At 42.2% G+C, this 27,285-nt stretch overlaps 1 protein-coding gene across 1 annotated transcript in view; it reads right to left on the bottom strand.

Annotated features, from left to right (window-relative positions):
• The window catches only part of gnrhr4 (gonadotropin releasing hormone receptor 4), an 88,490-nt gene that overhangs the window by 16,534 nt on the left and 44,671 nt on the right, over positions 1-27,285 (bottom strand). The window contains exon 3 of the mRNA XM_061925243.1: positions 1,005-1,197. Coding sequence (XP_061781227.1) covers positions 1,005-1,197 — 193 coding nt within the window. The remainder of the gene's footprint in view (positions 1-1,004; positions 1,198-27,285) is intronic.

Raw genomic sequence — 27,285 nt, 5'->3', positions numbered from 1 at the left:
AACAAGTAAAAAGACTAACGTAAAATCTGCTGAGTGAGAAGAATGATCTTATCAGACAGAAAATAAGCAAATATCACCCTTATTTGAGATATTCAATCTTACTTAGATTTCCGTTTTTGCAGTGTGTGAGTCTTGTTTGTGGCTACGATAAGGAGGCTGTGGCTGTGTGACCCAGTGTGATGCTTGTTGACACTAATAGAATCAAGCCATATGTTATGCAATATAATTGCTGCAAATCCTACATAAAACTGCTATTTGATAGAAGCTATATGCACAAGTTAAAGTGAAAGTACCAATGATTGTCACACACACACTAGGTGTGGCGAAATTATTCTCTGCATTTAACCCATGGGTGTCAAACTCTGGCCCGCCGTGTAATTTCACTTGGCCCTTGAGGCGATATCAAATTAACACTAGAGCTGCGATGCGGGGGTGTATTTTGTAGCGTCCCGGAAGAGTTAGTGCTGCAAAGGATTCTGGGTATTTGTTCTGTTGTGTTTATGTTGTGTTACGGTGCGGATGTTCTCCCTAAATTTGTTTGTCATTCTTGTTTGGTGTGGCGTATATTTCTAACAGAGTTAAAGTTGTTTATACGGCCACTCTCAGTGTAACCTGTATTGCAGATGATCAACTGTGCGTTGCATTCACGTGTGTGAGCGTACAGGAGCCGCACATGTCTTGTGTCTGGGCCGACACGTTGTTGGAATGGATGAAAAGCGGACATTAAAGGTAATGCCTTTAAGGCACGCCCCCAAGACTCTGGTCCGGGTGGACTACGAGATATAATGACTGATGATTGCAAAACTTGTTTGGGTCCCTATTAAAAGGTTAATTCGTTCAACCTTGGCCCACGGCTTTGTTCAGTTTTAAATTTCGGCCCACTCTGTATTTGAGTTTGACACCCCTGATTTAACCCATCACCCTTGATCACCCCCTGGGAGGTGAGGTGAGGGTGCTATAAGGAGAAATGTGTTTTCCTCTCTGATGGGCGTAGAATGACTTACGGGTATTGCGAGCCATCTCAATAAGGATTCTTGTGTAGCAGAAAATCATGATGGCCAAAGGAAGGAGGAAGAGGCACGCAAAGGTGAACATGTTGTAGACCGTCTCCTGCCAGTGCTGGACAAAAGTGCCGTGGGTGGTGCATTGCGTGAAGTTCTCCGGGACGGTGATGGTCACATTGTGGAATATAAACATCTGTGCAAACGACAGAAACAACAGTGAGTGACTATATGAACAACATATGTGGCGCACTCTGTTGGTTGTGCTCAGGAAGAAAACAATGGAAGACAGAAATACTTCAAATTGTATGATCGTTACCAGGGCTATTTAACTCGCAGCCCAGGGGCCAAATCCGACCCATCCTGGCCCCCCAAGTTAGTAGACAAACATTTTAGAAGCAAAGTCTTGAAAACGCCAGAGTGCTCTGGTGGTATAGAGGAACCTGGACCACATTGCTATTGACATTCCAACCTATAAACACACAGTAGAACACTGGGGTCACAACTTGTGATTTACATAACCGAGGCGGTTTTCAAGGCCCCTCTTTAAAGGGGAACTGCACTTTTTGGGGAATTTTGCCTCAATCATAATGAAAGACATGACGACGGATGGATTTATTTGTTTTTCTATTTGCATTATTTCTACAGTATGGTAAAAAACAACAACAGCAAAAGTAGCAGGTTGCACTTTATTTTTTATATTAATATTGTATTATTTCTGTTCAAATGTACACTTAATTAAATGTCAATTCATTGGCCATTAATTGTTGTTTACTTGCTTGTTTGTATCCATAATTCATTTATACATACTTCCCTTACAATAAAGAACAGAAATATAGGAAACTTCACCTGCAGTGTCCAATATCCACTCTTTATTTCACAGTCACACTGCTTGATTTAGTTGGGGTTTTTTTGCTAAAAAGTTACTGAATCAATTTCAACTCACTGAATCCTTTCAGATCTTCCATCCATCAATTTTCTACTGCTTGTCCTTCTAGCGGTCGCGTATCATTCTAAACCAGGGGTAGGGAACCTATGGCTCTAGAGCCCGATGTGGCTCTTTTGATGACTGCATCTGGCTCTCAGATAAATCTTAGCTGACATTGCTTAACACGATAAGTAACAAATAATTGCGCTGGTAATCACAGTATTAAAAATAACGTTCAATATATAAAACATTCTCATGCATTTTTAATCCTTCCATCCGTGTTCTAGCGCACCTGTTCGAGAAGTCGCATTAATGGTAAGAAATATTGTATTTATTATTGGTTAGCTTCAGAATAATGTTATTAAAAATAATAAGAGACTTATTATATTCTAAAAATGTTAGTCTTACTTAAAAATGCACGCATTTAAAAAATATTATATGGCTCTCATGGAAATACATTTTAATATATTTGGCTTTCGTGGCTCCCTCAGCCAAAAAGGTTCCCGACCTCTGTTCTAAACCATGTGAGGCCCACAAGCGTCCTACATCTGGCCCATCGTATGTCTGGAAACATTTTCAAATAATATTAAAATTACTCTTAAATGATTTTCTTCTTGTGGCCAAAATGACTAATGTCAGACCTTTTGTATTGTAAAACTACTTAACCAGCATAGCATCTATATATAAGTAGCTATCCAAACAACATTTCCCTCCCAAGGTACAAACAAGTCAAATAACACATCAAGTTAACAAGTCACCCAATCTCATCTGTCCTGTATGTGGACATTAGAACAAAAATGTTGAAGCACCATTCCCAATTCAAAATTACACCCATGAAAATCCACTCCAAGGCATGATGGGTAATATGCAAAACACTCTCCACACTTCCCCATTTTTGGCGCATTTTATCTGCATTTGTTTGGTCTGATTGATTAAAAAACATTAAGAAGTAAACAAAGTAGGAGTCGAATTTTACATACTCTTATTTGTTTTTATGTTTTATCATTTGTACTTTGTATGGTAGTGTCGTCATGATGGGGGTTTGTTAATAACAGTTAAAAGTGATGTGTTGTTGTTTAGTCTGTTAGCGATAGCTTGCTTGGATTAATCTTTTAGCCACCTGAAGCGTGTCTGATCATATCCTGATAATATCCTAAATCCTTCATCTTTTTTGTGTGCAAATGATCGTAGTTACGTTATCCCAGCAGGCACGAGACATTAAAACAACATCTATCCATCCATCCATCTTCTTCCGCTTATCCGAGGTCGGGTCGCGGGGGCAGCAGCCTAAGCAGGGAAGCCCAGACTTCCCTCTCCCCAGCCACTTCGTCCAGCTCTTCCCGGGGGATCCCGAGGCGTTTCCAGGCTAGCCGGGAGACATAGTCTTCCCAACGTGTCCTGGGTCTTCCCCGTGGCCTCCTACCGGTCGGACGTGCCCTAAACACCTCCCTAGGGAGGCGTTCGGGTGGCATCCTGACCAGATGCCCGAACCACCTCATCTGGCTCCTCTCCATGTGGAGGAGCAGCGGCTTTACTTTGAGTTCCTCCCGGATGGCAGAGCTTCTCACCCTATCTCTAAGGGAGAGCCCCGCCACCCGGCGGAGGAAACTCATTTCGGCCGCTTGTACCCGTGATCTTGTCCTCTCGGTCATAACCCAAAGCTCATGACCATAGGTGAGGATGGGAACGTAGATCGACCGGTAAATCGAGAGCTTTGCCTTCCGGCTCAGCTCCTTCTTCACCACAACGGATCGATACAGCATTCGCATTACTGAAGACGCCGCACCGATCCGCCTGTCGATCTCACGATCCACTCTTCCCTCACTCGTGAACAAGACTCCGAGGTACTTGAACTCCTCCACTTGGGGCAAGATCTCCTCCCCAACCCGGAGATGGCACTCCACCCTTTTCCGGGCGAGAACCATGGACTCGGACTTGGAGGTGCTGATTCTCATCCCAGTCGCTTCACACTCAGCTGTGAAACCGATCCAGTGAGAGCTGAAGATCCTGGCCAGATGAAGCCATCAGGACCACATCATCTGCAAAAAGCAGAGACCTAATCCTGCAGCCACCAAACCGGATCCCCTCAACGCCCTGACTGCGCCTAGAAATTCTGTCCATAAAAGTTATGAACAGAATCGGTGACAAAGGGCAGCCTTGGCGGAGTCCAACCCTCACTGGAAACGGGTCCGACTTACTGCCGGCAATGCGGACCAAGCTCTGACACTGATCATACAGGGAGCGGACCGCCACAATCAGACAGTCCGATACCCCATACTCTCTGAGCACTCCCCACAGGACTTCCCGAGGGACACGGTCGAATGCTTTCTCCAAGTCCACAAAGCACATGTAGACTGGTTGGGCAAACTCCCATGCACCCTCAAGGACCCTGCTGAGAATATATAGCTGGTCCACAGTTCCACGACTAGGACGAAAACCACACTGTTCCTCCTGAATCCGAGGTTTGAGGTTCCATTTGAGGTTCCACGTTCCGTTTGAGGTTCCATGCCATTGTCTGCTGGGGTGGGGGAGAACATGGCCAGAGACAGGAGCAGACTCAACAAAGCAAACAAGAGAGTCGCCTCCACCCTCGGCCGCCCACCAACTCTCGGCCAGTGTCCAGTCCGAATGGATGAGCGAGGATACGTCGAAGGAGACCGAGGTGTCCGATACCTGCTCATTCAGCCAAGACACTGTGAAGCTTGTCCGTCCCGGCGCTCAGCGCCAGCTCCGCAGCCCTGTCTCTTCATCCGCATCTCCGCCAGTCTCTCCAAACGGACTCTGGTGTGACAGAGACCCAGCAGCTGGTCTCCATGGCCAACAATCTCCCGGGAGGCAGATCCAGAAGTTCACAAAAAAGCACCGCAGAAGTCACGAAAGTGCCACCTCTTGTCACACAGTCCCAAAGGGTCCCGGACCAAAAGGCAAAAAAAAACCCACATGAAAACAAGCGGGAAACACCAGGAACACAAACAGTTCGCATTGAATCGTCAAAACGAATGGTTACACCCCTATAAATAATATATCGTGATTGATGTAATGTACCGTATTTTCCGGACCATAAGGTGCGCTTAAATTATTTTTTTTTCTCAAAACTCGACATTGTGCCTAATATAAGGAATACATTTGGTTGAGCTTACCCACCTCGAAGCTATTTTATTTGGTACATGGTGTAATAATAAGTGTGACCAGTAGATGGCAGCCAAGCGATAAGTGTAGTCTGCACTGTTAATACGAGTATTATTATGGTGTGTGTATAAGGTAAGACATATTATTTGGCGTTTTTTTTCACAATATTATGCAAAAGGAACTTTTCTTCAATCAACCAATCAATCATTGTTTACTTATATAGCCCTAAATCACGAGTGTCTCAAAGGGCTACACAAGCCACAACAACATCCTCAGCTCAGATCATGCTGATTTGTTTTTGTAAATCCTGAAAAATTGCGCGAGTCCGCCTTTGTAGTCCGTGCAGACACCGTTGTCCATAAGCTTCTTCTTTTTCTCTATCTTCTTGTTCTGGGACATTCATCCTCCGCTGTTGCCATTTCTAATATAAAGTAGTGTAAAGTTCTAACTAGGGATGTCCGATAATGGCTTTTTGCCGATATCCGATATTCCGATATTGTCCAACTCTTTAATTACCGATACCGATATCAACCGATATATACAGTTGTGGAATTAACACATTATTATGCCTAATTTAGACTACCAGGTATGGTGAAGATAAGGTACTTTAAAAAAAAAAAAAAATCATAAAATAAAATAAGATAAATAAATTAAAAACATTTTCTTGAATAAAAAAGAAAGTAAAACAATATAAAAACCGTTACATAGAAACTAGTAATTAATGAAAATGAGTCAAATTAACTGTTAAAGGTTAGTACTATTAGTGGAGCAGCAGCACGCACAATCATGTGTGCTTACGGACTGTATCCCTTGCAGACTGTATTGATATATATTGATATATAATGTAGGAACCTACCACAATATTAATAACAGAAAGAAACAACCCTTTTGTGTGAATGAGTGTAAATGGGGGAGGGAGGTTTTTTGGGTTGGTGCACTAACTGTAAGTGTATCTTGTGTTTTTTATGTTGATTTAATAAAAAAAATAAAAAATAAAAAAACGATACCGATAATAAAAAAAACGATACCGATAATTTGCGATATTACATTTTAACGCATTTATCGGCCGATAATATCGGCCTGCCGACATCTCTTGTACTAACTTATATCTGTCAGTAAACTCGCCATGAAAGCGCTAAAACATACCGGTGTAGTGAGTTGACATCATTCACCCACGGAACTTTAGTTAATAGAGTTCCGGTCGGACGGTTTTTCACAGGACACATTTATTTATTTATTTATTATTTATTATCACATTTCCGATGTTGTTGTTTCCGAATGAGGAGATGCTGCTCCTTTATTGATTGAAGTAAAGTCTGAATGACATTAAAACAATTAGCTCCATCTTTTCACACTTCTTCCACTCCCGTCCTTAACACATTTCCTAATATTGCTGTATGACATTTAATAAAAACACCAACTGTAATGCAATAGTCAAAACCCACGGAACATTTGCTCACCTGCAACTAAATCCTGGTGCGTAATAAATACCTTAGTCAACATTTACTTTTACATTTACGATTATATTTACTAAAGAAATGACCGAAAACAATATGTCATTGTCTTATTGGCAATCTTGGCCACGGGTCAGAAACCTGCCACTCTTCAGCCTCCTTAGGGCTCCTTTTGGAGGAATATTTTTTTAACCATGTGCATTTCTGAAAAGAGTTGTATTAATTATACAATGATGTCTCTGAGGCCGTGAATGTGTCCTGACTGGTGATTGGATGACCGTGAAGAAGGCAAGGAAAAGAGAGGAAGAGCTGTGTGTGTGTGTGTGTGTGTGTGTGTGTGTGTGTGTGTGTGTGTGTGTGTGTGTGTGTGTGTGTGTGTGTGTGTGTACGCAAGAAACATGTTTGCTTCTTAAGTATGTGAATCCTGTATTGAATACATCCCAAAATAGACAAATCTCCGAAAAAAATGTGTTTAACGCTGCATGGACAGATTACATTTCCTGTAAAATTAATTAAATATTCAATTATAATTAAGTATAATAATAAAGTAATTAAAAGTTTAGAAACTGAGTTGAACGAGAGGGTAGCTTCCCTCCGCCTTCGGGTGGGGGGACGGGTCCTAACTGTTGTTTGCGCTTACGCACCAAACGGCAGCTCAGAGTACCCACCCTTTTTGGATACACTCGAAGGAGTACTGGAGGGTGCTCCCCCGGGTGATCCCCTCGTTCGACTGGGGGACTTCAACGCTCATGTTGGCGGCGACAGTTAAACCTGGAGAGGCATGATTGGGAAGAATGTCCGCCCGGATCTGAACCAGAGTGGTGTTTTGTTATTGGACTTTTGTGCTCGTCACAGATTGTCCATAACAAACACCATGTTCAAACATAAGGGTGTCCATATGTGCACTTGGCACCAGGACACCCTAGGCCGCAGTTCCATGATCGACTTTGTAGTTGTGCCATCGGATTTGCGGTCTCATGTTTTGGACACTTGGGTTAAGAGAGGGGCGGAGCTTTCTACCGATCACCACCTGGCGGTGAGTTGGCTGCGATGGTGGGGGAGGATGCCGGACAGACCTGGCAGGCCCAAACGCATTGTGAGGGTTTGCTGGGAACGTCTAGCAGAGTCTCCTGTCAGAGAGAGTTTCAATTCCCACCTCCGGAAGAACTTTGAACATGTCACGAGGGAGGCGCAGGACATTGAGTCCGAGTGGACGATGTTCCGGACCTCTATTTTCGAGGCCGCCGATTGGAGCTATGGCCGCAATTTGGTTGGTGTCTGTCGTGTCGGTGATCCTAGAACCCGCTGGTGGACACCAGCCGTAAGGGTTGCCGTCAAGCTGAAGAAAGAGTCCTATCGGGCTCTTTGGGCTCATAGGACTCCTGAGGCAGCAGACAGGTACCGACAGGCCAAGCGGTGAGCGGCTTTAGCGGTCGCGGAGGCAAAAACTCGGACATGGGAGGAGTTCGGGGAAGCCATGGAAAACGACTTCCGGACGACTTCGAAGCGATTCTGGACCACCATCCGCCGCCTCAGGAAGGGGAAGCAGTGCAATGTCAACACCGTGTATGGTGAGGATGGTGTTCTGCTGACCTCGACTGTGGATGTTGTGGGTCGGTGGAGGGAATACTTCGAAGACCTCCTCAATTCTACCAGCATGTCTTCCTATGAGGAAGCAGTGCCTGGGGAATCTGTGGTGTGCTCTCCTATTTCTGGGGCTGAGGTTGCCGAGGTAGTTAAAAAGCTCCTCGGTGGCAAGGCCCCGGGGGTGGATGAGATCCGCCCGGAGTTCCTTAAGGCTCTGGATGTTGTGGGGCTGTCTTGGTTGACAAGACTCTGCAACATCGCGTGGACGGTACCTCTGGATTGGCAGACCGGGGGAGTGGTTCCTTTCTTTAAAAAGGTGAACCGGAGGGTGTGTTCCAACTATCGTGGGATCACACTCCTCAACCTTCCCGGTAAGGTCTATTCAGGTGTACTGGAGAGGAGGCTACGCCGGATAGTCGAACCTCGGATTCAGGAGGAACAGTGTGGTTTTCGTCCTGGTCGTGGAACAGTGGACCACCTCGATACTCTCGGCAGGGTCCTTGAGGGTGCATGGGAGTTTGCCCAACCAGTCTACATGTGCTTTGTGGACTAGGAGAAGGCCTTCGACCGTGTACCCCGGGAAGTCCTGTGGGGAGTGCTCAGAGAGTATGGGGTAACAGACTGTCTTATTGTGGCGGTCCGCTCCCTGTATAATCAGTGTCAGAGCTTGGTCCGCATTGCCGGCAGTAAGTCGGACCCGTTTCCAGTGAGGGTTGGACTCCGCCAAGGCTGCCCTTTGTCACCGATTCTGTTCATAACCTTTATGGACAGAATTTCTAGGCGCAGGCAGGGCGTTGAGGGGATCTGGTTTGGTGGCTGCAGGATTAGGTCTCTGCTATTTGCAGATGATGTGGTCCTGATGGCTTCATCTGGCCAAGATCTGAAGCTCTCACTGGATCGGTTCGCAGCCGAGTGTGAAGCGACTGGGATGAGAATCAGCACCTCCAAGTCCGAGTCCATGGTTCTCGCCCGGAAAAGGGTGGAGTGCCATCTCCGGGTTGGGGAGGAGATCTTGCCCCAAGTGGAGGAGTTCAAGTACCTCGGAGTCTTGTTCACGAGTGAGGGAAGAGTGGATCGTGAGATCGACAGGCGGATCGGTGCGGCGTCTTCAGTAATGCGGACGCTGTATTGATCCGTTGTGGTGAAGAAGGAGCTGAGCCGGAAGGCAAAGCTCTCGATTTACCGGTCGATCTACGTTCCCATCCTCACCTATGGTCATGAGCTTTGGGTCATGACCGAAAGGACAAGATCACGGGTACAAGCGGCCGAAATGAGTTTCCTCCGCCGGGTGGTGGGTCTCTCCCTTAGAGATAGGGTGAGAAGCTCTGTCATCCGGGGGGAGCTCAAAGTAAAGCCGCTGCTCCTCCACATGGAGAGGAGCCAGATGAGGTGGTTCGGGCATCTGGTCAGGATGCCACCCAAACGCCTCCCTAGGGAGGTGTTTAGGGCACGTCCGACCGGTAGGAGGCCACGGGGAAGACCCAGGACACGTTGGGAAGACTATCTCTCCCAGCTGGCCTGGGAATGCCTCGGGGTCCCACAGGAAGAGCTGGACGAAGTGGCTGGGGAGAGGGAAGTCTGGGCTTCCCTGCTTAGGCTGCTGCCCCCGCGACCCGACCTCGGATAAGCGGAAGAAGATGGATGGATGGATGGATGGAAACTGAGTTCTATTCAGTGCAGTCCTATTCTAAGAGTGGCCTGGGGGTCATTTGCGGTCCTCGGCTAATTGTTTAATTCCAAAAATACTATTTGAAAAAAAAGGGGAAAAAAAGAAAAAGTGCAATAAAAGAGCAAACAGGTGAAATGTAACAAGAACAAGTTGCAATGTTGACTTTAATAACACCCAGCTGCCATGCAGGCTGTTATTTTTCTTTAAAGATGGCATTGCTAAAAAAAAAAAAGACCTTTTTGTCAAAGAAAACTTATGAACAAAATAATACAAATCAATGTTTCTTTAACATATGGGCGTCAAACTCTGGCCCGCGCGCCAAATAATTTCACTTGGCCCGTGAGACGATAACAAATTAACACTAGAGCTGGCCCGCCGATTATATACAGCGGCGGTGCCGCGGTACACCGCTAATTCTCATACTTGCCAAACCTCCCGGGAGACTACCAAATTTTAGTGCCCCTCCCGAGAATTGTAACGTGCCCTTTTCATGGAGTCCAACGAGTGCTGGCCCAGTTACATAATATGTGCAGCTTTGGCACGCACACAGAAGTGAATGCAACGCATACTTGATCTTCAGCGATACAGGTTACACTGAGGGTGCCAGTATAAACAACTTTAACATTGTTAGAAATATACGCCACACTGTGAATCCACACCAAACAAGAATGACAAACACATTTCGGTAGAACATCCGCACAGTAACACAACATAAACCCAACAGAACAAATACCCAGAACCCTTTGCAGCACTAACTCCGGGACGCTACAATATACACACCCGCTACCGCCAACCCCCCCCCCCCCCGTCCGTTTTGGATCCCGAATAATTTTACTGGGATTTTTTTTTAAACTCTCATTGCTCAAAAAACAATGATGAATTAAAATTGATGTTATGAATTGTTGACCTATTTAAGGCTCCAAATACTTCACATCAAATATTCCACTTTGACATTGTTTGGGGGAGAAATTATTACATATTTTGTGGAAAAAAACCAGGGTTTTCTTTGATGTAAAGAGCCTAATACATAAACAGCATGTTTTACTGTATACTGACAAATAGACCTGACGTTGATCTGGAGATTTAAGCATTGGATAAAAATGTTTTAAAACAATTACTTATTTTCTTCCGCCCGAATGCAGCTGAGATAGGCTCCAGCACCCCCCGCAACCCCAAAAGGGAAACGCGGTAGAAAATGGATGGATTACTGAGACTCAAAAATTGTTCAGTAAAAAATGTTTGGACACACCTGCTTTAGTGCCTGCAGGTTGTCATGCAAAATGTTCCCAGCATTCCCTGCGATAACTCGGAATGCCTGAAGGCGTTTGGGAGGAAATTGGATTGCATCTGTGAAACGTCAAGTGCTTCTTATATATGAAAAGACAGACTCTGACTGTGGCGGCACAAAGTGAACACCCCCACTCAAAAAAATACTTTTTTCTTTTTGATTTAAATTTGTTCATCTTGGTGGAGAGATGAGCCATGTGCCAATTTTAATTCCCCCCGTACGACTTAACTAGAAATCCCTAAGGGAATGTGTTTAATTGCCTTTGTCATAGTTTGTTTGGCTAAAAACAAAACATAAGCTCCATTTTTCACAAGTTTTCCCATGATAATGTCTTCTCATTCCAGACAAAATTGTACTTTTGTACCCTGACAAAATGCACATAAATGACTAAACAAGGGGCTGTAAAGTAAAATGAAAAAAAATACAAACATATTAGTATTACTTGTATCGACTTGAAATAGATGTGGTCTCTATTCACTGAGGTCAGACATCACACTAGTGGTGAAACATCTCAAGAGGCTTTGGAAGCCCAAGGCTGCAGCACAAGGTGAATTTAAAAAGGAGATCTCACAGCTACCTGACCAGTGGAAATAGAAAAGTAGCTCTCGGCCATTTCTTCTGACGGCGATATTTAGCGACGTTTGGGGCCGTCAGATACGGATTTTTGATTTAAATTTGTTCATCTTGGTGGAGAGATGAGCCATGTGCCAATTTTAATTACCCCCGTACTGTCAGAGTTTGTAGGTGACGAACCCCAAGATGCAGAGAAGGCGGAAGGCATTGTACGAGAAAACATGATTTAATTATACACTAAGGTAAAACAACAAAGAAAAAAGTAACAAAAGGCGCGCACAAGGCGGAGAACAAAATGAACTAAAATAGCACAGAGGCTAACTGTGGACAAGAAACCAAAAACACTTACTGTGACACGAAGGAACTAGGACATGAGCAGAGTGAAACCAAAAGTAAACAGAGCTACAACGACACGTGTTAAGACAGGTAGTAGCGACAATGATCCAGCAGTGACTGGAGGGTAGGGCAGGTATAAATAGCAGCTGGCTGATTGACACCAGGTGTGGCCAGGTGCCAATCAGCCACAGCTGAAGGGACACAGCACTCAAGGAGAAACAGGAAACAGAACCAAAATAAGAGCGTTGACAGGAAATGACAGAGGAAAAACTAAAACTTGACCAAACTGTCAGGGACAAGCCTGACAGTAGCCCCCCTTCCTATAACGGATACCAGACGTTCTAGGAACCCCCCCCAAAAAACAGTCCAAAGTCACGGGAGGGTGGAGGGAGGACAAGGAGGTGGGCCACCAGGCCAAGTGTCCCCGCAACCAGCGGGGAAGAGTTAGGTGGCGACGGCGAGTTGAACGCCGCCGCAATTGGCGAGGCGGCTCGACCGCCGGCATGGGAGGACCCACCGGAGACGATGGTGGCGCCCTCTGCTGGCCCACCGGAGAAGGGACACAGCACTCAAGGAGAAACAGGAAACAGAACCAAAATAAGAGCGTTAACAGGAAATGACAGAGGAAAAACTAAAACTTGACCAAACTGTCAGGGACAAGCCTGACACGTACGACTTAACTAGAAATCCCTAAGGGAATGTGTTTAATTGCCTTTGTCATAGTTTGTTTGGCTAAAAACAAAACATAAGCTCCATTTTTCACAAGTTTTCCCATGATAATGTCTTCTCATTCCAGACAAAATTGTACTTTTGTACCCTGACAAAATGCACATAAATGACTAAACCAGGGGCTGTAAAGTCAAATGAAAAAAAATACAAACATATTAGTATTACTTGTATTGACTTGAAATAGATGTGGTCTCTATTCACTGAGGTCAGACATCACACTAGTGGTGAAACATCTCAAGAGGCTTTGGAAGCCCAAGGCTGCAGCACAAGGTGAATTTAAAAAGGAGATCTCACAGCTAACTGACCAGTGGAAATAGAAAAAGTAGCTCTCGGCCATTTCTTATGACGGCGATATTTAGCGACGTTTGGGGCCGTCAGATACGGAGGGCGGAGGAAATGAACTGGAATGATGGAGGTGAACGACTGCTGTGTGGCAACAACACCAATATGCACTCATTCAGTACGTTTCCATTCACTAAATTAGTCTGACTTCTCCAAAAATGTGTCTCAAAATACAACCTGAGGTAAAACCCATTGAAACTCCTGAATCGGATTGTGTTTGGCTTCTGACAAATCGTATTAACACACCCAGATTATGCGATTGGAAAGTAGTTTTCTCCGGCATGTGTCACTAGACCTGACGTTGATTTGGAGATTTAAGCATTGGATAACAATGTTTTTTAAAAATGACTTATTTTTAACATATTTATGATTGAGACTCAAAAGTTTTTCAGTGTGCGACCCTCAGTGGAAAAAGTTTGGACACACCTGGTTTAGTGCCTTCAGACTTTTTTCTTGAGTCAAAGGGCCGCAAAATGGCTCATTTGATGGTGATTGTTGCTGACTGTAGATTTACTGGTGTTGGCCATAGGAACTGGTGTTGGCCATAGGAACATAGAATACTGGTGTTGGCCATAGGAACAAAGATCACATGTCAACAGACAATTATTTCAAAACAGTTAATGTTGTGTCTCTAAAACAGTGATTCTCAAACTGTGGGCTCCGTCTAGTTGTATGTCAAAAAATCACTTCAATAATGAATTAATTTAATTATTCAAACACCGTGTTACTGTTCAAACTCTTTGTAAAGTTACATTGGCCAAAAATAATAAATATGCCTGTTAAATAAAACCTCTTCCTTGTTTTTAATAAATATTTAGGCCTACTACGCTACTGTATTTTAATGTTGGTCATTATGGTGGTACTCAATGAATACATAGATCTACTACACTACTGTATTTTAATGTTGGTCATTATGGTGGTACTTAATACTTAGGTTACTACACTACTGTATTTTAATGTTGTCATTATGGTGGTACTTAATGAATACGTAGATCCACTACACTACTGTATTTTAATGTTGTCATTATGGTGGTACTTAATGAATACATAGATCTACTACACTACTGTATTTTAATGTTGGTCATTAGGGTGGTACTTAATGAATACGTAGATCTACTACACTACTGTATTTTAATGTTGTCATTATGGTGGTACTTAATGAATACGTAGATCCACTACACTACTGTATTTTAATGTTGTCATTATGGTGGTACTTAATGAATACATAGATCTACTACACTACTGTATTTTAATGTTGGTCATTATGGTGGTACTTAATACTTAGGTTACTACACTACTGTATTTTAATGTTGGTCATTATGGTGGTACTTGATGAATACTTATGTCTACTACACTACTGTATTTTAATGTTGGTCATTATGGTGGCACTTATTGAATACTTAGGTTTACTACACTACTGTATTTTAATGTTGTCATTATGGTGGTACTTAATGAATACTAAGGTCTACTACACTACTGTATTTTAATGTTGTCATTATGGTGGTACTTAATGAATACGTAGATCTACTACACTACTGTATTTTAATGTTGTCACTATGGTGGTACTTAATGAATACGTAGATCAACTACACTACTGTATTTTAATGTTGGTCATTATGGTGGTACTTGATGAATACTTATGTCTACTACACTACTGTATTTTAATGTTGTCATTAAGGTGGTACTTAATGAATACTTAGGTCTACTACACTACTGTATTTTAATGTTGGTCATTATGGTGGCACTTATTGAATACTTAGGTCTACTACACTACTGTATTTTAATTAGAGATGTCCGATATTATCGGCCGATAAATGCGTTGAAATGTAATATCGGAAATTATCGGTATCGTTTTTTAAATTTTTTTATTTTTATTAAAGCAACATAAAAAACACAAGATACACTTACAGTTAGTGCACCAACCCAAAAAACCTTCCTCCCCCATTCACACTCATTCACACAAAAGGGTTGTTTCTTTCTGTTATTAATATTGTGGTTCCTACATTATATATCAATATATATCAATACAGTCTGCAAGGGATACAGTCCGTAAGCACACATGATTGGTCCACTAATAGTACTAACCTTTAACAGTTAATTTTACTAATTTCCATTAATTACTAGTTTCTATGTAACTGTTTTTATATTGTTTTACTTTCTTTTTTATTCAAGAAAATGTTTTTAATTTATTTATCTTATTTTATTAATTTTTTTTAAAAGTACCTTATTTTCACCATACCTGGTAATCCAAATTAGGCATAATAATGTGTTAATTCCACGACTGTATATATCGGTTGATATCGGTATCGGTTGATATCGGTATCGGTAATTAAAGACTTGGACAATATCGGAATATCGGATATCGGCAAAAAGCTATTATCGGACATCCCTAATTTTAATGTTGTCATTATGGTGGTACTTAATGAATACTTAGGTCTACTACATTACTGTATTTTAACTTTGTCATTATGGTGGTACTTAATGAATACTTAGGTCTACTGTATTTTAATGTTGTCATTATTGTGGTACTGTACTTGGAAAGTGTTTTCTGAGGTGGTACTCATGGTGAACAAAGTTTGAGAACCACTGCTCTTGAGTATTAAAGGGGAACATTATCATCAGACCTATGTAAGCGTCAATATATACCTTGATGTTGCAGAAAAAAGACCAAGTATTTTTTTAACTGATTTCCGAACTCTAAATGGGTGAATTTTGGCGAATTAAACACCTTTCTAATATTCGCTCTCGGAGCGATGACGTCACAACGTGACGTCGCATCGGGAAGCAATCCGCCATTTTCTCAAACACCGAGTCAAATCAGCTCTGTTATTTTCCGTTTTTTCGACTGTTTTCCGTACCTTGGAGACATCATGCCTCGTCGGTGTGTTGTCGGAGGGTGTAACAACACCAACATGGACGGATTCAAGTTGCACCAGTGGCCCAAAGATGCCAAAGTGGCAAGAAATTGGACGTTTGTTCCGCACACTTTACCGACGAAAGCTATGCTACGACAGAGATGGCAAGAATGTGTGGATATCCTGCCACACTCAAAGCAGATGCATTTCCAACCATAAAGTCAAAGAAATCTGCCGCCAGACCCCCATTGAATCTGCCGGAGTGTGTGAGCAATTCAGGGACAAAGGACCTCGGTAGCACGGCAAGCAATGGCGACAGTTTGTTCCCGCAGACGAGCGAGCTAAACCCCCCTGGATGTCTTGGCTCACACCGTCCCGAAGATGATCAAGAGAAGAATATCGACCCTAGCTTCCCTGGCCTGCTGACATGAGGGTATGTCTACAGAATATACTAATTGTTGAAAATTGGGTTGTCTGCACTCTCAAAGTGCATGTTGTTGCCAAATGTATTTCATATGCTGTAAACCTAGTTCATAGTTGTTAGTTTCCTTTAATGCCAAACAAACACATACCAATCGTTGGTTAGAAGGCGATCGCCGAATTCGTCCTCGCTTTCTCCCGTGTCGCTGGCTGTCGTGTCGTTTTCCTCGGTTTCGCTTGCATACGGTTCAAACTGATATGGCTCAATAGCTTCAGTTTCTTCTTCAATTTGGTTTTCGCTACCTGCCTCCACACTACAACCATCCGTTTCAATACATGCGTAATCTGTTGAATCGCTTAAGCCGCTGAAATCCGAGTCTGAATCCGAGCTAATGTCGCTATAGATTGCTGTTCTTTCCGCCATGTTTGTTTGTTTTCAGTATGTGATGTCACAGGAAAATGGACGGGTGGTTAAAATCAGGCACTTTGAAGCTTTTTTTTAGGGATATTGGGTGATGGGTAAAATTTTGAAAAAAACTTCGAAAAATATAATAAGCCACTGGGAACTGATTTTTAATGGTTTTAACAATTCTGAAATTGTGATAATGTTCCCCTTTAACTCGATGAAAAATAATTACCGGCCTGATTCCTTCTCCATGATGGAGGTGTTCTTCCTGCCTGCAGGTTGTCATGCAAAATGTTCCCAGCATTCCCTGCGATAACTCGGAATGCCTGAAGGCGTTTGGGAGGAAATTGGATTGCATCTGTGAAACGTCAAGTGCTTCTTATATATGAAAAGACACAAAGTGAACACCCCCACTCAAAAAAATGGTTTTTTCTTTTTCATTTAAATTTGTGGAGAGATGAGCCATGTGCCAATTTTAATTCCCCCCGTACGACTAAACTAGAAATCCCCAAAGGAATGTGTTAAACTGTCTTTGGCTAAAAACAAAACATAACCTTCATTTTTCACAGGTTTTCCCATGATAATGTCTTCTCATTTCAGACAAAATTGTACTTTTGTACGCTGACAAAATGCACATAAATGACTAAACCAGGGGCTGTAAAGTAAAATGAAATAAAATACAAACATATTAGTATTACTTGTATCGACTTAAAATAGATGTGGTCTCTATTCACTGAGGTCAGACATCACACTAGTGGTGAAACATCTCAAGAGGCTTTGGAAGCCCAAGGCTGCAGCACAAGGTGAATTTAAAAAGGAGATCTCACAGCTACCTGACCAGTGGAAATAGAAAAAGTAGCTCTCGGCCATTTCTTCTGACGGCGATATTTAGCGACGTTTGGGGCCGTCAGATACGGAGGGCGGAAGAAATGAACTGGAATGATGGAGGTGAACGACTGCTGTGTGGCAAGAACACCAATATGCACTCATTCAGTACGTTTCCATGCACTAAATTAGTCTGACTTCTCCAAAAATTTGGCTCAAAATACAACTTGTGGTAAAACCCATTGAAGCTCCTTATTGTTGGCTTCTGAAAAAGTTTAACTAATTACCTCAGTTTTATCGAAAGTTCAGCCTAAATTTATTTTGAAGCGCACAGAGCACATCGCTTTAACTATCATCATTGCCCGTGCAATACGTGGTCAAAACAAACACTGGGAATAATCTTCATACATTTATGATAATACGTAACTTTTTTAGTAATAATATGCATAAGGTAACGCGTTAACATTGACAGCCCTAATAAAAACATAGGTGGGATTAAAAGTCATAATAATAGCAATCATTAAAATAGTTAATAACAGAATTAAAATGAAATGATGCCATGGATCAACAGTAAATGACAGAAGTACACTGTCATAACGACGTGGACTATGGGGTGTTTGTTTTCCCTGAGATGCAAGAATAGAAGTGGACATGGCGTGAAGGTAAGGACATCATTTTATTTGAACACTAAACTACAAAAAGGGTACAAACAAAAAGCGCGCTCATGGCGGAGATGAACTTGGCTAAAAAACAACAACTACCACAAAAGCAAAACTATGGACAATAAACAAAAACTTACTTGGAACATGAAAATAGACCAAACTCACTTGGCATGGAACTATGGTAGCATGGGTAGCAGAAGTCAAACAGAGGTAATGACGCCAGGCCGACCAACGGAAAAAGACAGGCTTTAAACAACAGTGACATGATTGGTGACAGGTGTGTGAGTCCAAACGTGGAACAGGTGAAACTAATGTGTAACCATGGAAACAAGACAAGGGAGTGAAAAAGCAGGAACTAAAAATAGTCCAAAAACCAAACAGAACATAACTTAAACTGTTGAGTATTAAACTCTGCGACTGTTTTTTTCGGATATTGACCACGTTGGGGTTCCGGTCAGAGAACACACAGTCATCATTTGGACTCTTCCAGCATTAATGGTGCATATTGGTTTAGGTTCATTTCTTTAGTTAGTATCTGTAAATCAGAAGCAAACACCCATCAACATTTATGTCATTTAACTAAACAACAATATAAATATATGCTCAAAGTAAAATACTAGAGACATAATATATTGCATTTCTACAACGGCATGTGAGCTAGCCACATTAGCAGCAACAATGCTATCCTTATGTTAGCTCGTAGCATTCTGACAACACAGCACCAATAATACTCATAAAACACCACTAAATGTTACACAAACACAGTGATGTCTATTAATAAACTAAATTAGTCTTATATAATAATCAACATACTCACATCGTCAAAGACTAGAGCACCGATTAAACGTAGCAGAGAAACAAGTCAGCACACATTAACACACGTCAAAAGAGCGGCATGCGGTTGCTGACCCCCGTATTAGCCGTACAATGATGTACATTATCTTTAAAACCAGCCTGTGTGTACACAGAGCCCTGGGAACATTATGTATCTTTTTGTTCATTGTTTAAAGCGCACATGTACGCCTGTGCTGCTGAAACCCAAAACTGATCAAATTATAACATGTTTAGCAACATGATGATATATTACATGGGCAGTGAATTATTTATAAAGTCAGCACACAGTAACAAGCCAAGGAAACCATTTTGCACGTTTCGCTGCCTATATAAAGCACACGGACAAAATTATAAAGCATTTAATCATGGAGATAGTGATATAGTGCATGTGCAGTGAAGATATATTGTCTTTAACATCAGTACACACTACAATGAAGATATAGTGATTTATTACATGTGCAATGAAGTGTATATTGTCTTTAATATCAGTACACACTACAATGAAGATATAGTGATTTATTACATGTGTAATGAAGTGTATATTGTCTTTAACATCAGTACACACTACAAGGAGGATGCTACCTCATGTTTTTTTTAGTTGCTTGTACTTGAGCTTACACAAACAAAAGGATTCACTGACATAGCCTCCCTCCTCGCGACTCGCTAGTGAAAAGTTCCACAAAGTAAGAACAATTAAGAGGAAAAAACAATGATTTCAAAGCCAAATGTCCCGTTGTGGTAATATTTCAGCTTCGAACCACATTGACAATATGTATGGAGGTCAATTTGTGTCTTTATTCAGATTGTTTTTTTTCGACACTGGTTCATTTTTTGCATTTGAAAATTATTTTTTAACAATGGTGTATAAAAATTCAGTGTATAAAAATACAGTTTAAACCAAGGGTCCATTCTATGTGTCATACTTGATCATTTCGCGATATTGCCATATTTTTGCTGAAAGGATTTAGTAGAGAACATCGACGATAAAGTTCGCAACTTTTGGTCGCTGATAAAAAAGCCTTGCCTGTACCGGAAGTAGCAGACGAGTAGCGTGACGTCACAGGTTGTGGAGCTCCTCACATCTGCACATTGTTTACAATCATGGCCACCAGCAGCGAGAGCGATTCGGACCGAGAAAGCGACGATTTCCCCATTAATTTGAGCGAGGATGAAAGATTTGTGGATGAGGAAAGTGAGAGTGAAGGACTAGAGGGCAGTGGGAGCGGTTCAGATAGGGAAGATGCTGTGAGAGGCGGGTGGGACCTGATATTCAGCTGGGAATGACTAAAACAGTAAATAAACACAAGACATATATATACTCTACACAACACACTCAATCCCACAACCCAAAGTACCATTCACCTCCCCAAAGTTCATACAGCACATATATTTCCCCAAAGTCACGTACGTGACATGCACATAGCGGCACGCACATACGGGAAAGCGATCAAATGTTTGGAAGCCGCAGTTGCATACGTACTCACGGTACCGCGTCTGCGTATCCAACTCAAAGTCCTCCTGGTAAGAGTCTCTGTTGTCCCAGTTCTCCACAGGCCAATGGTAAAGCTTGACTGTCATCTTCCGGGAATGTAAACAATGAAACACCGGCTGTGTTTGTGTTGCTGCAGTCGGCCGCAATACACCGCTTCCCACCTACAGCTTTCTTCTTTGCTGTCTCCATTGTTCATTGAACAAATTGCAAAAGATTCACCAACACAGATGTCCAGAATACTGTGGAATTTTGCGATGAAAACGGACGACTTAATAGCTGGCCACCATGCAGTCCCAAAATGTCCTCTACAATCCGTAACGTCACGCGCAGACGTCATCATACCGAGACGTTTTCAGCAGGATATTTCGCGCGAAATTTAAAATTGCACTTTAGTAAGCTAACCCGGCCGTATTGGCATGTGTTGCAATGTTAAGATTTCATCATTGATATATAAACTATCAGACTGCGTGGTCGGTAGTAGTGGGTTTCAGTAGGCCTTTAATATTATCAGCTCAGTGTAAAATGTTACATCAAAATATTGTTAAACAATTAACATTTAAGGCAAGATGAAAACGCACAACTATCGATATCATGGAGTGCCGGTATCGATTCCCAGGTACCAGGAATTTGTATCATATTTGTTCAAATGTAAACGGTACCCATCTTTACGCACAGTATATTTCTAGTTGTTGTGTCTCTGTCTCTACGTGTTCTGCAATCTGATGTTTCTGCAAAGTTTATTCAAAGTCGCTTGTGAATGTCATTTCCAAGAAGCCATCTGGGTAATGTGCCTCCCAAAACAATCTTCTTATGCACTCACGTTGTATTCTGACTTATTATATTCCAGTGGAACTCACAGGGTGTTTGGGCGGAAAGGAATGTACAGACCCGTAAAATGACTTCAGGGGTGTCTTAACCTTTTAATAGAGTCAATTTGAAGGATGAATAATGTTTGCTTGATAATATTGTTTATTAAACAGGTTATATCATTATGCGGCAAGATATGCTAACATGCAGAGTTATTGGTTTAATTGTTCATAATGTGCATCTTTGATATTGTTTTCAGAATATGTTTCAAGCCCATGAAAAACAGGTTAGACTTTAGACATTTATCTCCAGGATTGAAAATTAAAAACACATTAAGATTGAGCTTTTTATCATGCTGTTAGTTTTGTCCCTAAAGTGCATGAGTCACTTCACGCTCGCATGGCTTTTTAAGGTGCGTTTCCAAAGATCTTTTTTTTTACTTTTAATTTTGCGCTGTTGTGTCTGAAGGTTGACTCACAATATATGTTGACATAGCAACGCTGCCCTAAATATTGAAGCCAGTTGCAACCTTCCTTTCAAATGAATAACAGAAGTTAGCATCGTCGTCGGAAGCAAATCGAGGTCTTAAAAAATAAATAGGGGTGCATGATGAATATTAAGGGTGCTCGAATCTGATTCACATCTGAATCGTGATTCTTTTTTATTTCGATATTAAATTGATTCACAATTTAAGAATCTATTAATTTTTTTTAAGAATCACATTTTTCAATCCATCTCTGAACTTAGTCGCTGCGCATGTACACTATATTGTAGGGCTGCAACTAACGATTAATTTGATAATTGAGTAATCTGTCGATTGTTACTTCGATTAATCGATTAATAATCGGATAAAAGAGACGAACTACATTTCTATCCTTTCCAGTATTTTATTGAGAAAAAAACAGCATAGTGGCACCATGTTGTGGACATTGGGGGTGCAGCATACAGCAATAATAAGACAGAAATGTAACTCATCAGATCAGAATTGGATCAGATATTGCACACGTTTCTGTTGTGAATAATAAAGGATTCATTTTAGGCTGCCTCTGAATAATAGCATGAAATATTCCAGCACCTTCATAACGTTTAGTTATACTAAAGCGTCACTCAAATCTAAATATATTTATATAGTTTCATTGGGCCTGGCTACATTGATCCATTATGAAACCAACCTGAGATATTTCTGTCCGTTACGTTTATTTCCAAATTGGTAAGCGTGCGTTTTCTCTCTCAAAACGGAGTCAAATGTGCCAGAGACACATTATCAGCCCCGCGTTGCAACAAAGGCATAACGTTAACGTTACTCACAAAAAAGCTGAACTCATGAATGCCTGTTGCCACTGTGGACTTAAAAAGTTACGTACCGTGAGTTCTTCCCTTCATCCATGGCTCCAACATGTTTCCTTTTCAGGTGCTCCTGAAGCAATGTTGTACTTCCGTGCCATTTTGCAGGAAACGCTCTTCTTTGAAGTCTTTAAAGTAAAGTGTTCCTACACTTTTGACGACTTAGGTTGTACACTTTTCTCCATTGAAGCAATAACCTCAAGATGTTTCTCCGCTAAACTATCCGTACTGTTTTCCTGCGCCATTTTTCAAATGTTTCCAGACGGCGTCGTCACGTGAGCTGCACATGACACATCATTGGCTAGCTTACCTCCACCTCATGAGACGTAGCCTCTTGCACTGTTTTTGTACTTATTTTGATTATTGTTTCTCAGCTGTTTGTAAATGTTGCAGTTTATAAATAAAGGTTTATAAAACAAAAAAACAACAACAACAACAAAAAACCCTCCGCGCATGCGCATAGCATAGTTCCAACGAATCAATGACTAAATTAATCGCCAACTGTTTTGATAATCGATTTAATCGATTTAATCGATTAGTTGTTGCACACCGGAGGGTGTGTTCTAACTATCGTGGGATCACACTCCTCAGCCTTCCCGGTAAGGTCTATTCAGGTGTACTGGAGAGGAGGCTACGCCGGATAGTCGAACTTTGGATTCAGGAGGAACAGTGTGGTTTTCGTCCTGGTCGTGGAACTGTGGACCAGCTCTATACTCTCGGCAAGGTCCTTGAGGGTGCATGGGAGTTTGCCCAACCAGTCTACATGTGCTTTGTGGACTTGGAGAAGGCCTTCGACCGTGTCCCTCGGGAAGTCCTGTGGGGAGTGCTCAGAGAGTATGGGGTATCAGATTGATTTTGGCGGTCCGCTCCCTGTATGATCAGTGTCAGAGCTTGGTCCGCATTGCCGGCAGTAAGTCGGACACGTTTCCAGTGAGGGTTGGAGTCCGCCAAGGCTGCCCTTTGTCACCGATTCTGTTCATAACTTTTATGGACAGAATTTCTAGGCGCAGTCAAGGCGTTGAGGGGATCCGGTTTGGTGGCTGCAGGATTAGGTCTCTGCTTTTTGCAGATGATGTGGTCCTGATGGCTTCATCTGGCCAGGATCTTCAGCTCTTGCTGGATCGGTTCGCAGCTGAGTGTGAAGCGACTGGGATGAGAATCAGCACCTCCAAGTCCGAGTCCATGGTTCTCGCCCGGAAAAGGGTGGAGTGCCATCTCCGGGTTGCGGAGGAGACCCTGCCCCAAGTGGAGGAGTTCAAGTACCTTGGAGTCTTGTTCACGAGTGAGGGAAGAGTGGATCGTGAGATCGACAGGCGGATCGGTGCGGCGTCTTCAGTAATGCGGACGCTGTATCGATCCGTTGTGGTGAAGAAGGAGCTGAGCCGGAAGGCAAAGCTCTCAATTTACCGGTCGATCTACGTTCCCATCTTCACCTATGGTCATGAGCTTTGGGTTATGACCGAAAAGACAAGATCACGGGTACAAGCGGCCGAAATGAGTTTCCTCCGCCGGGTGGCGGGGCTCTCCCTTAGAGATAGGGTGAAAAGCTCTGTCATCCGAGGGGAGCTCAAAGTAAAGCCAATGCTCCTCCACATCGAGAGGAGCCAGATGAGGTGGTTCGGGCATCTGGTCAGGATGCCACCCGATCGCCTCACTAGGGAGGTGTTTAGGGCACGTCCGACCGGTAGGAGGCCACGGGGAAGACCCAGGACACGTTGGGAAGACTATGTCTCCCGGCTGGCCTGGGAACGCCTCGGGATCTCCCGGGAGGAGCTGGACGAAGTGGCTGGGGAGAGGGAAGTCTGGGCTTCCCTGCTTAGGCTGCTGCCCCAGCGACCCGACCTCGGATAGGCGGAGGAAGATCGATGGATGGATGGAGTTGTTGCAGCCCTACTATATTGCCAAAAGTATTTGGCCACCTGCCTTTACTCACATATGAACTTGAAGTGCCATCCCATGGAATTGTCCAAAATGTTTTGATATCCTGGAGCATTCAAAGTTCCTTTCACTAGAAATACGGGGACAAGCCCAACTCCTGAAAAACAATCCCACACCATAATTTCTTCTCCACCAAATTTCACACTCGGCACAATGCAGTCCGAAATGTAACGTTCTCCTGGCAACCTCCAAACTTAAGCTAGTCCATCAGATTGCCAGATGGAAAAGCGTGACTCATCAGTCCAGAGAAGGCGTCTCCACTGCTCTAAAGTCCATTGGCGACGTGCTTTACACCACTGCATCCCACGCTTTGCATTGGACTTGGGGATGTATGGCTTAGATGCAGCTGCTCGGCCATGGAAACCCATTCAATGAAGCTCTCTGCGTACTGTACGTGGGCTAATTGGAAGGTCACATGAAGTTTGGAGCTCTGTAGCAACTGACTGTGCAGAAAGTCTTTGCACTATGCGCTTCAGCATCTGCTGACCCCTCTCTGTCAGTTTACATGGCCTACCACTTGGTGGCTGACTTGCTGTTGTTCCCAAACTCTTCACTTTTCTTCTAATACAGTTGACTTTGGAATATTTAGGAGCGAGGAAATTTCACGACTGGATTTGTTGCACAGGTAGCATCCTATGACAGTTGAACGCTGGAAATCACTGAGAGCGGCCCATTCTTTCACAAATGTTTGTAGAAACAGTTTCCATGCCTAAGTGCTTGATTTTATACACCTGGCCAAGTGATTAGGGCACCTGATTCTCATCATTTGGATGGGGTGGCCAAATACTTTTGGCAATATGGTGTATGTCATACGAAAAGGTTTTATTATAATCATGTTACAGTAGGAAGGGGATTCACATTTACCTGACACATGAAACGTGACAAATTAGGGGGTTGCACTATCCACTTTAGCCGCCAGACAGCAGTAGAGTGTTGAACACCTTAAACCCAGGGATGGTGTCGTATGAATCACTTCCCTACAAATAACATTTTGCGAGGATCTGTTTGAATCGAGCATCGATTCTGAATTGAAACGTCACCCCAGGATCCCAATCAAATCATGAGTTGTGGGAGTCACATCCCTAATAAATATTGACCGATCATTATCGGGTCGATATGAAGAATTGTGATGTTATACTGCTACAAACATTTTAAAGAATTGCTCCAATAACTGATTAAAAGATAAAAACGCTCCAATTAGCCGAGTAGGTAAGTTAGGGTGAGCAAATCAAGTGCTCTCCTTTTCCCACCTGTGCGGTGCTGTCGTAAACGTCCTCTCAGCTCATTGTAAACAAACATGCCGTCAATCTTTCAGACTTTCTTCACTGTTTCAGAGGAAGACATTTTGTCTGCTATTTGCACCAAAAGTTCAGCAAACATTCTGCGAGGAGGGAAAAAAAACATTGCACTTCAACACATCAAACTTTACTAGCCACCTGAAACGCCAGGATTGCTACAACAGTCTTTTGAAAGCAAACTAAAAGCTGCCAGACCTTAGAACTTAGGGGTTTTTATGTCAAAACTAATTTAAGTAATATATTGTATGGATGGATATTGGGTTTTATATATATATATATATATATATATATATATATATGTATATATATATATATATATATATAATGTATGTGTGTGTGTGTATACGTGTATATATATATATATATATATATATATATATATATATATATATATATATATATATATATATATATATACACACACACACACACATATATATATATATATATATATACACGTATACACACACACACATACATTATATATATATATATATATATATACATATATATATATATATACATATATATACACACACACACACATACATACATATATATATATATATATATATACACACAGTATTTCTATATATACATATATATTCATTTATTTATTTATTTTGGTCGGAAGAAACCAGAAGTGGCAAAGTAAGGTTGGTTGCAAAGGCACTCGAGCTCTGGTAACCTAGCAAAGCAGGACGGGATCACTAAGCAATGGGAGGGACATTCTAACAGCCAATCAGGTACAGGGTCAACAATCACGTTTGGTTGTGCCTTCTCGCTGTCTCGCTGTTGATTCTCTGCATGGAGTGACAGAAAAACTAAAAATGAGTGCTGCAGAGAGTGAATAAATTAAATAAATAAATACATAATAAATAAAAGGAAAATTCACTTCGACAGTAGGGCTGGACAATTAATGGAATTTTGATGTCGGTTATGGCTTCTCACAATCATGAAAAGATAATAATTGGAAAAAATATATATTATCGGGCTGCACAACATCCATGTACATTCCAGAGGTCGTCACGGTGGAACGGATGAGGAGCGAATGAGTGTGTGTGTTACTAGAAGTTTGAGATCTTACCATGGTTGCTACTTGTTATGTAGTATGCCTACTCAACAGTGGCGGGCCGTGCGTTTCCCACCTAGGCCTTCAGTGATGTCCGACTTCAATGATTACCTCTCTAAATACCATCATTTATGTCCCCACATGACCATTGCTGGAGAAATACTATACAGAAACACATTTACACACTACTGCGCATTGAATCACCACCAACAGTGTACATAACGGGTTATTTTCTGGCGTATTTAAAAATCAATAAACCCACATCAGCAATTAAAACATAGCTTATGTGGTACTGT

The sequence above is a fragment of the Nerophis lumbriciformis genome, linkage group LG29, assembly GCF_033978685.3.
Source record: "Nerophis lumbriciformis linkage group LG29, RoL_Nlum_v2.1, whole genome shotgun sequence".
In the NCBI taxonomy this organism is placed as follows: Eukaryota; Metazoa; Chordata; class Actinopteri; order Syngnathiformes; family Syngnathidae; genus Nerophis; species Nerophis lumbriciformis.
The sequence above is the reverse complement of the archived record's forward strand: the minus strand, read 5'-3'. Positions and strand labels throughout refer to the sequence as shown.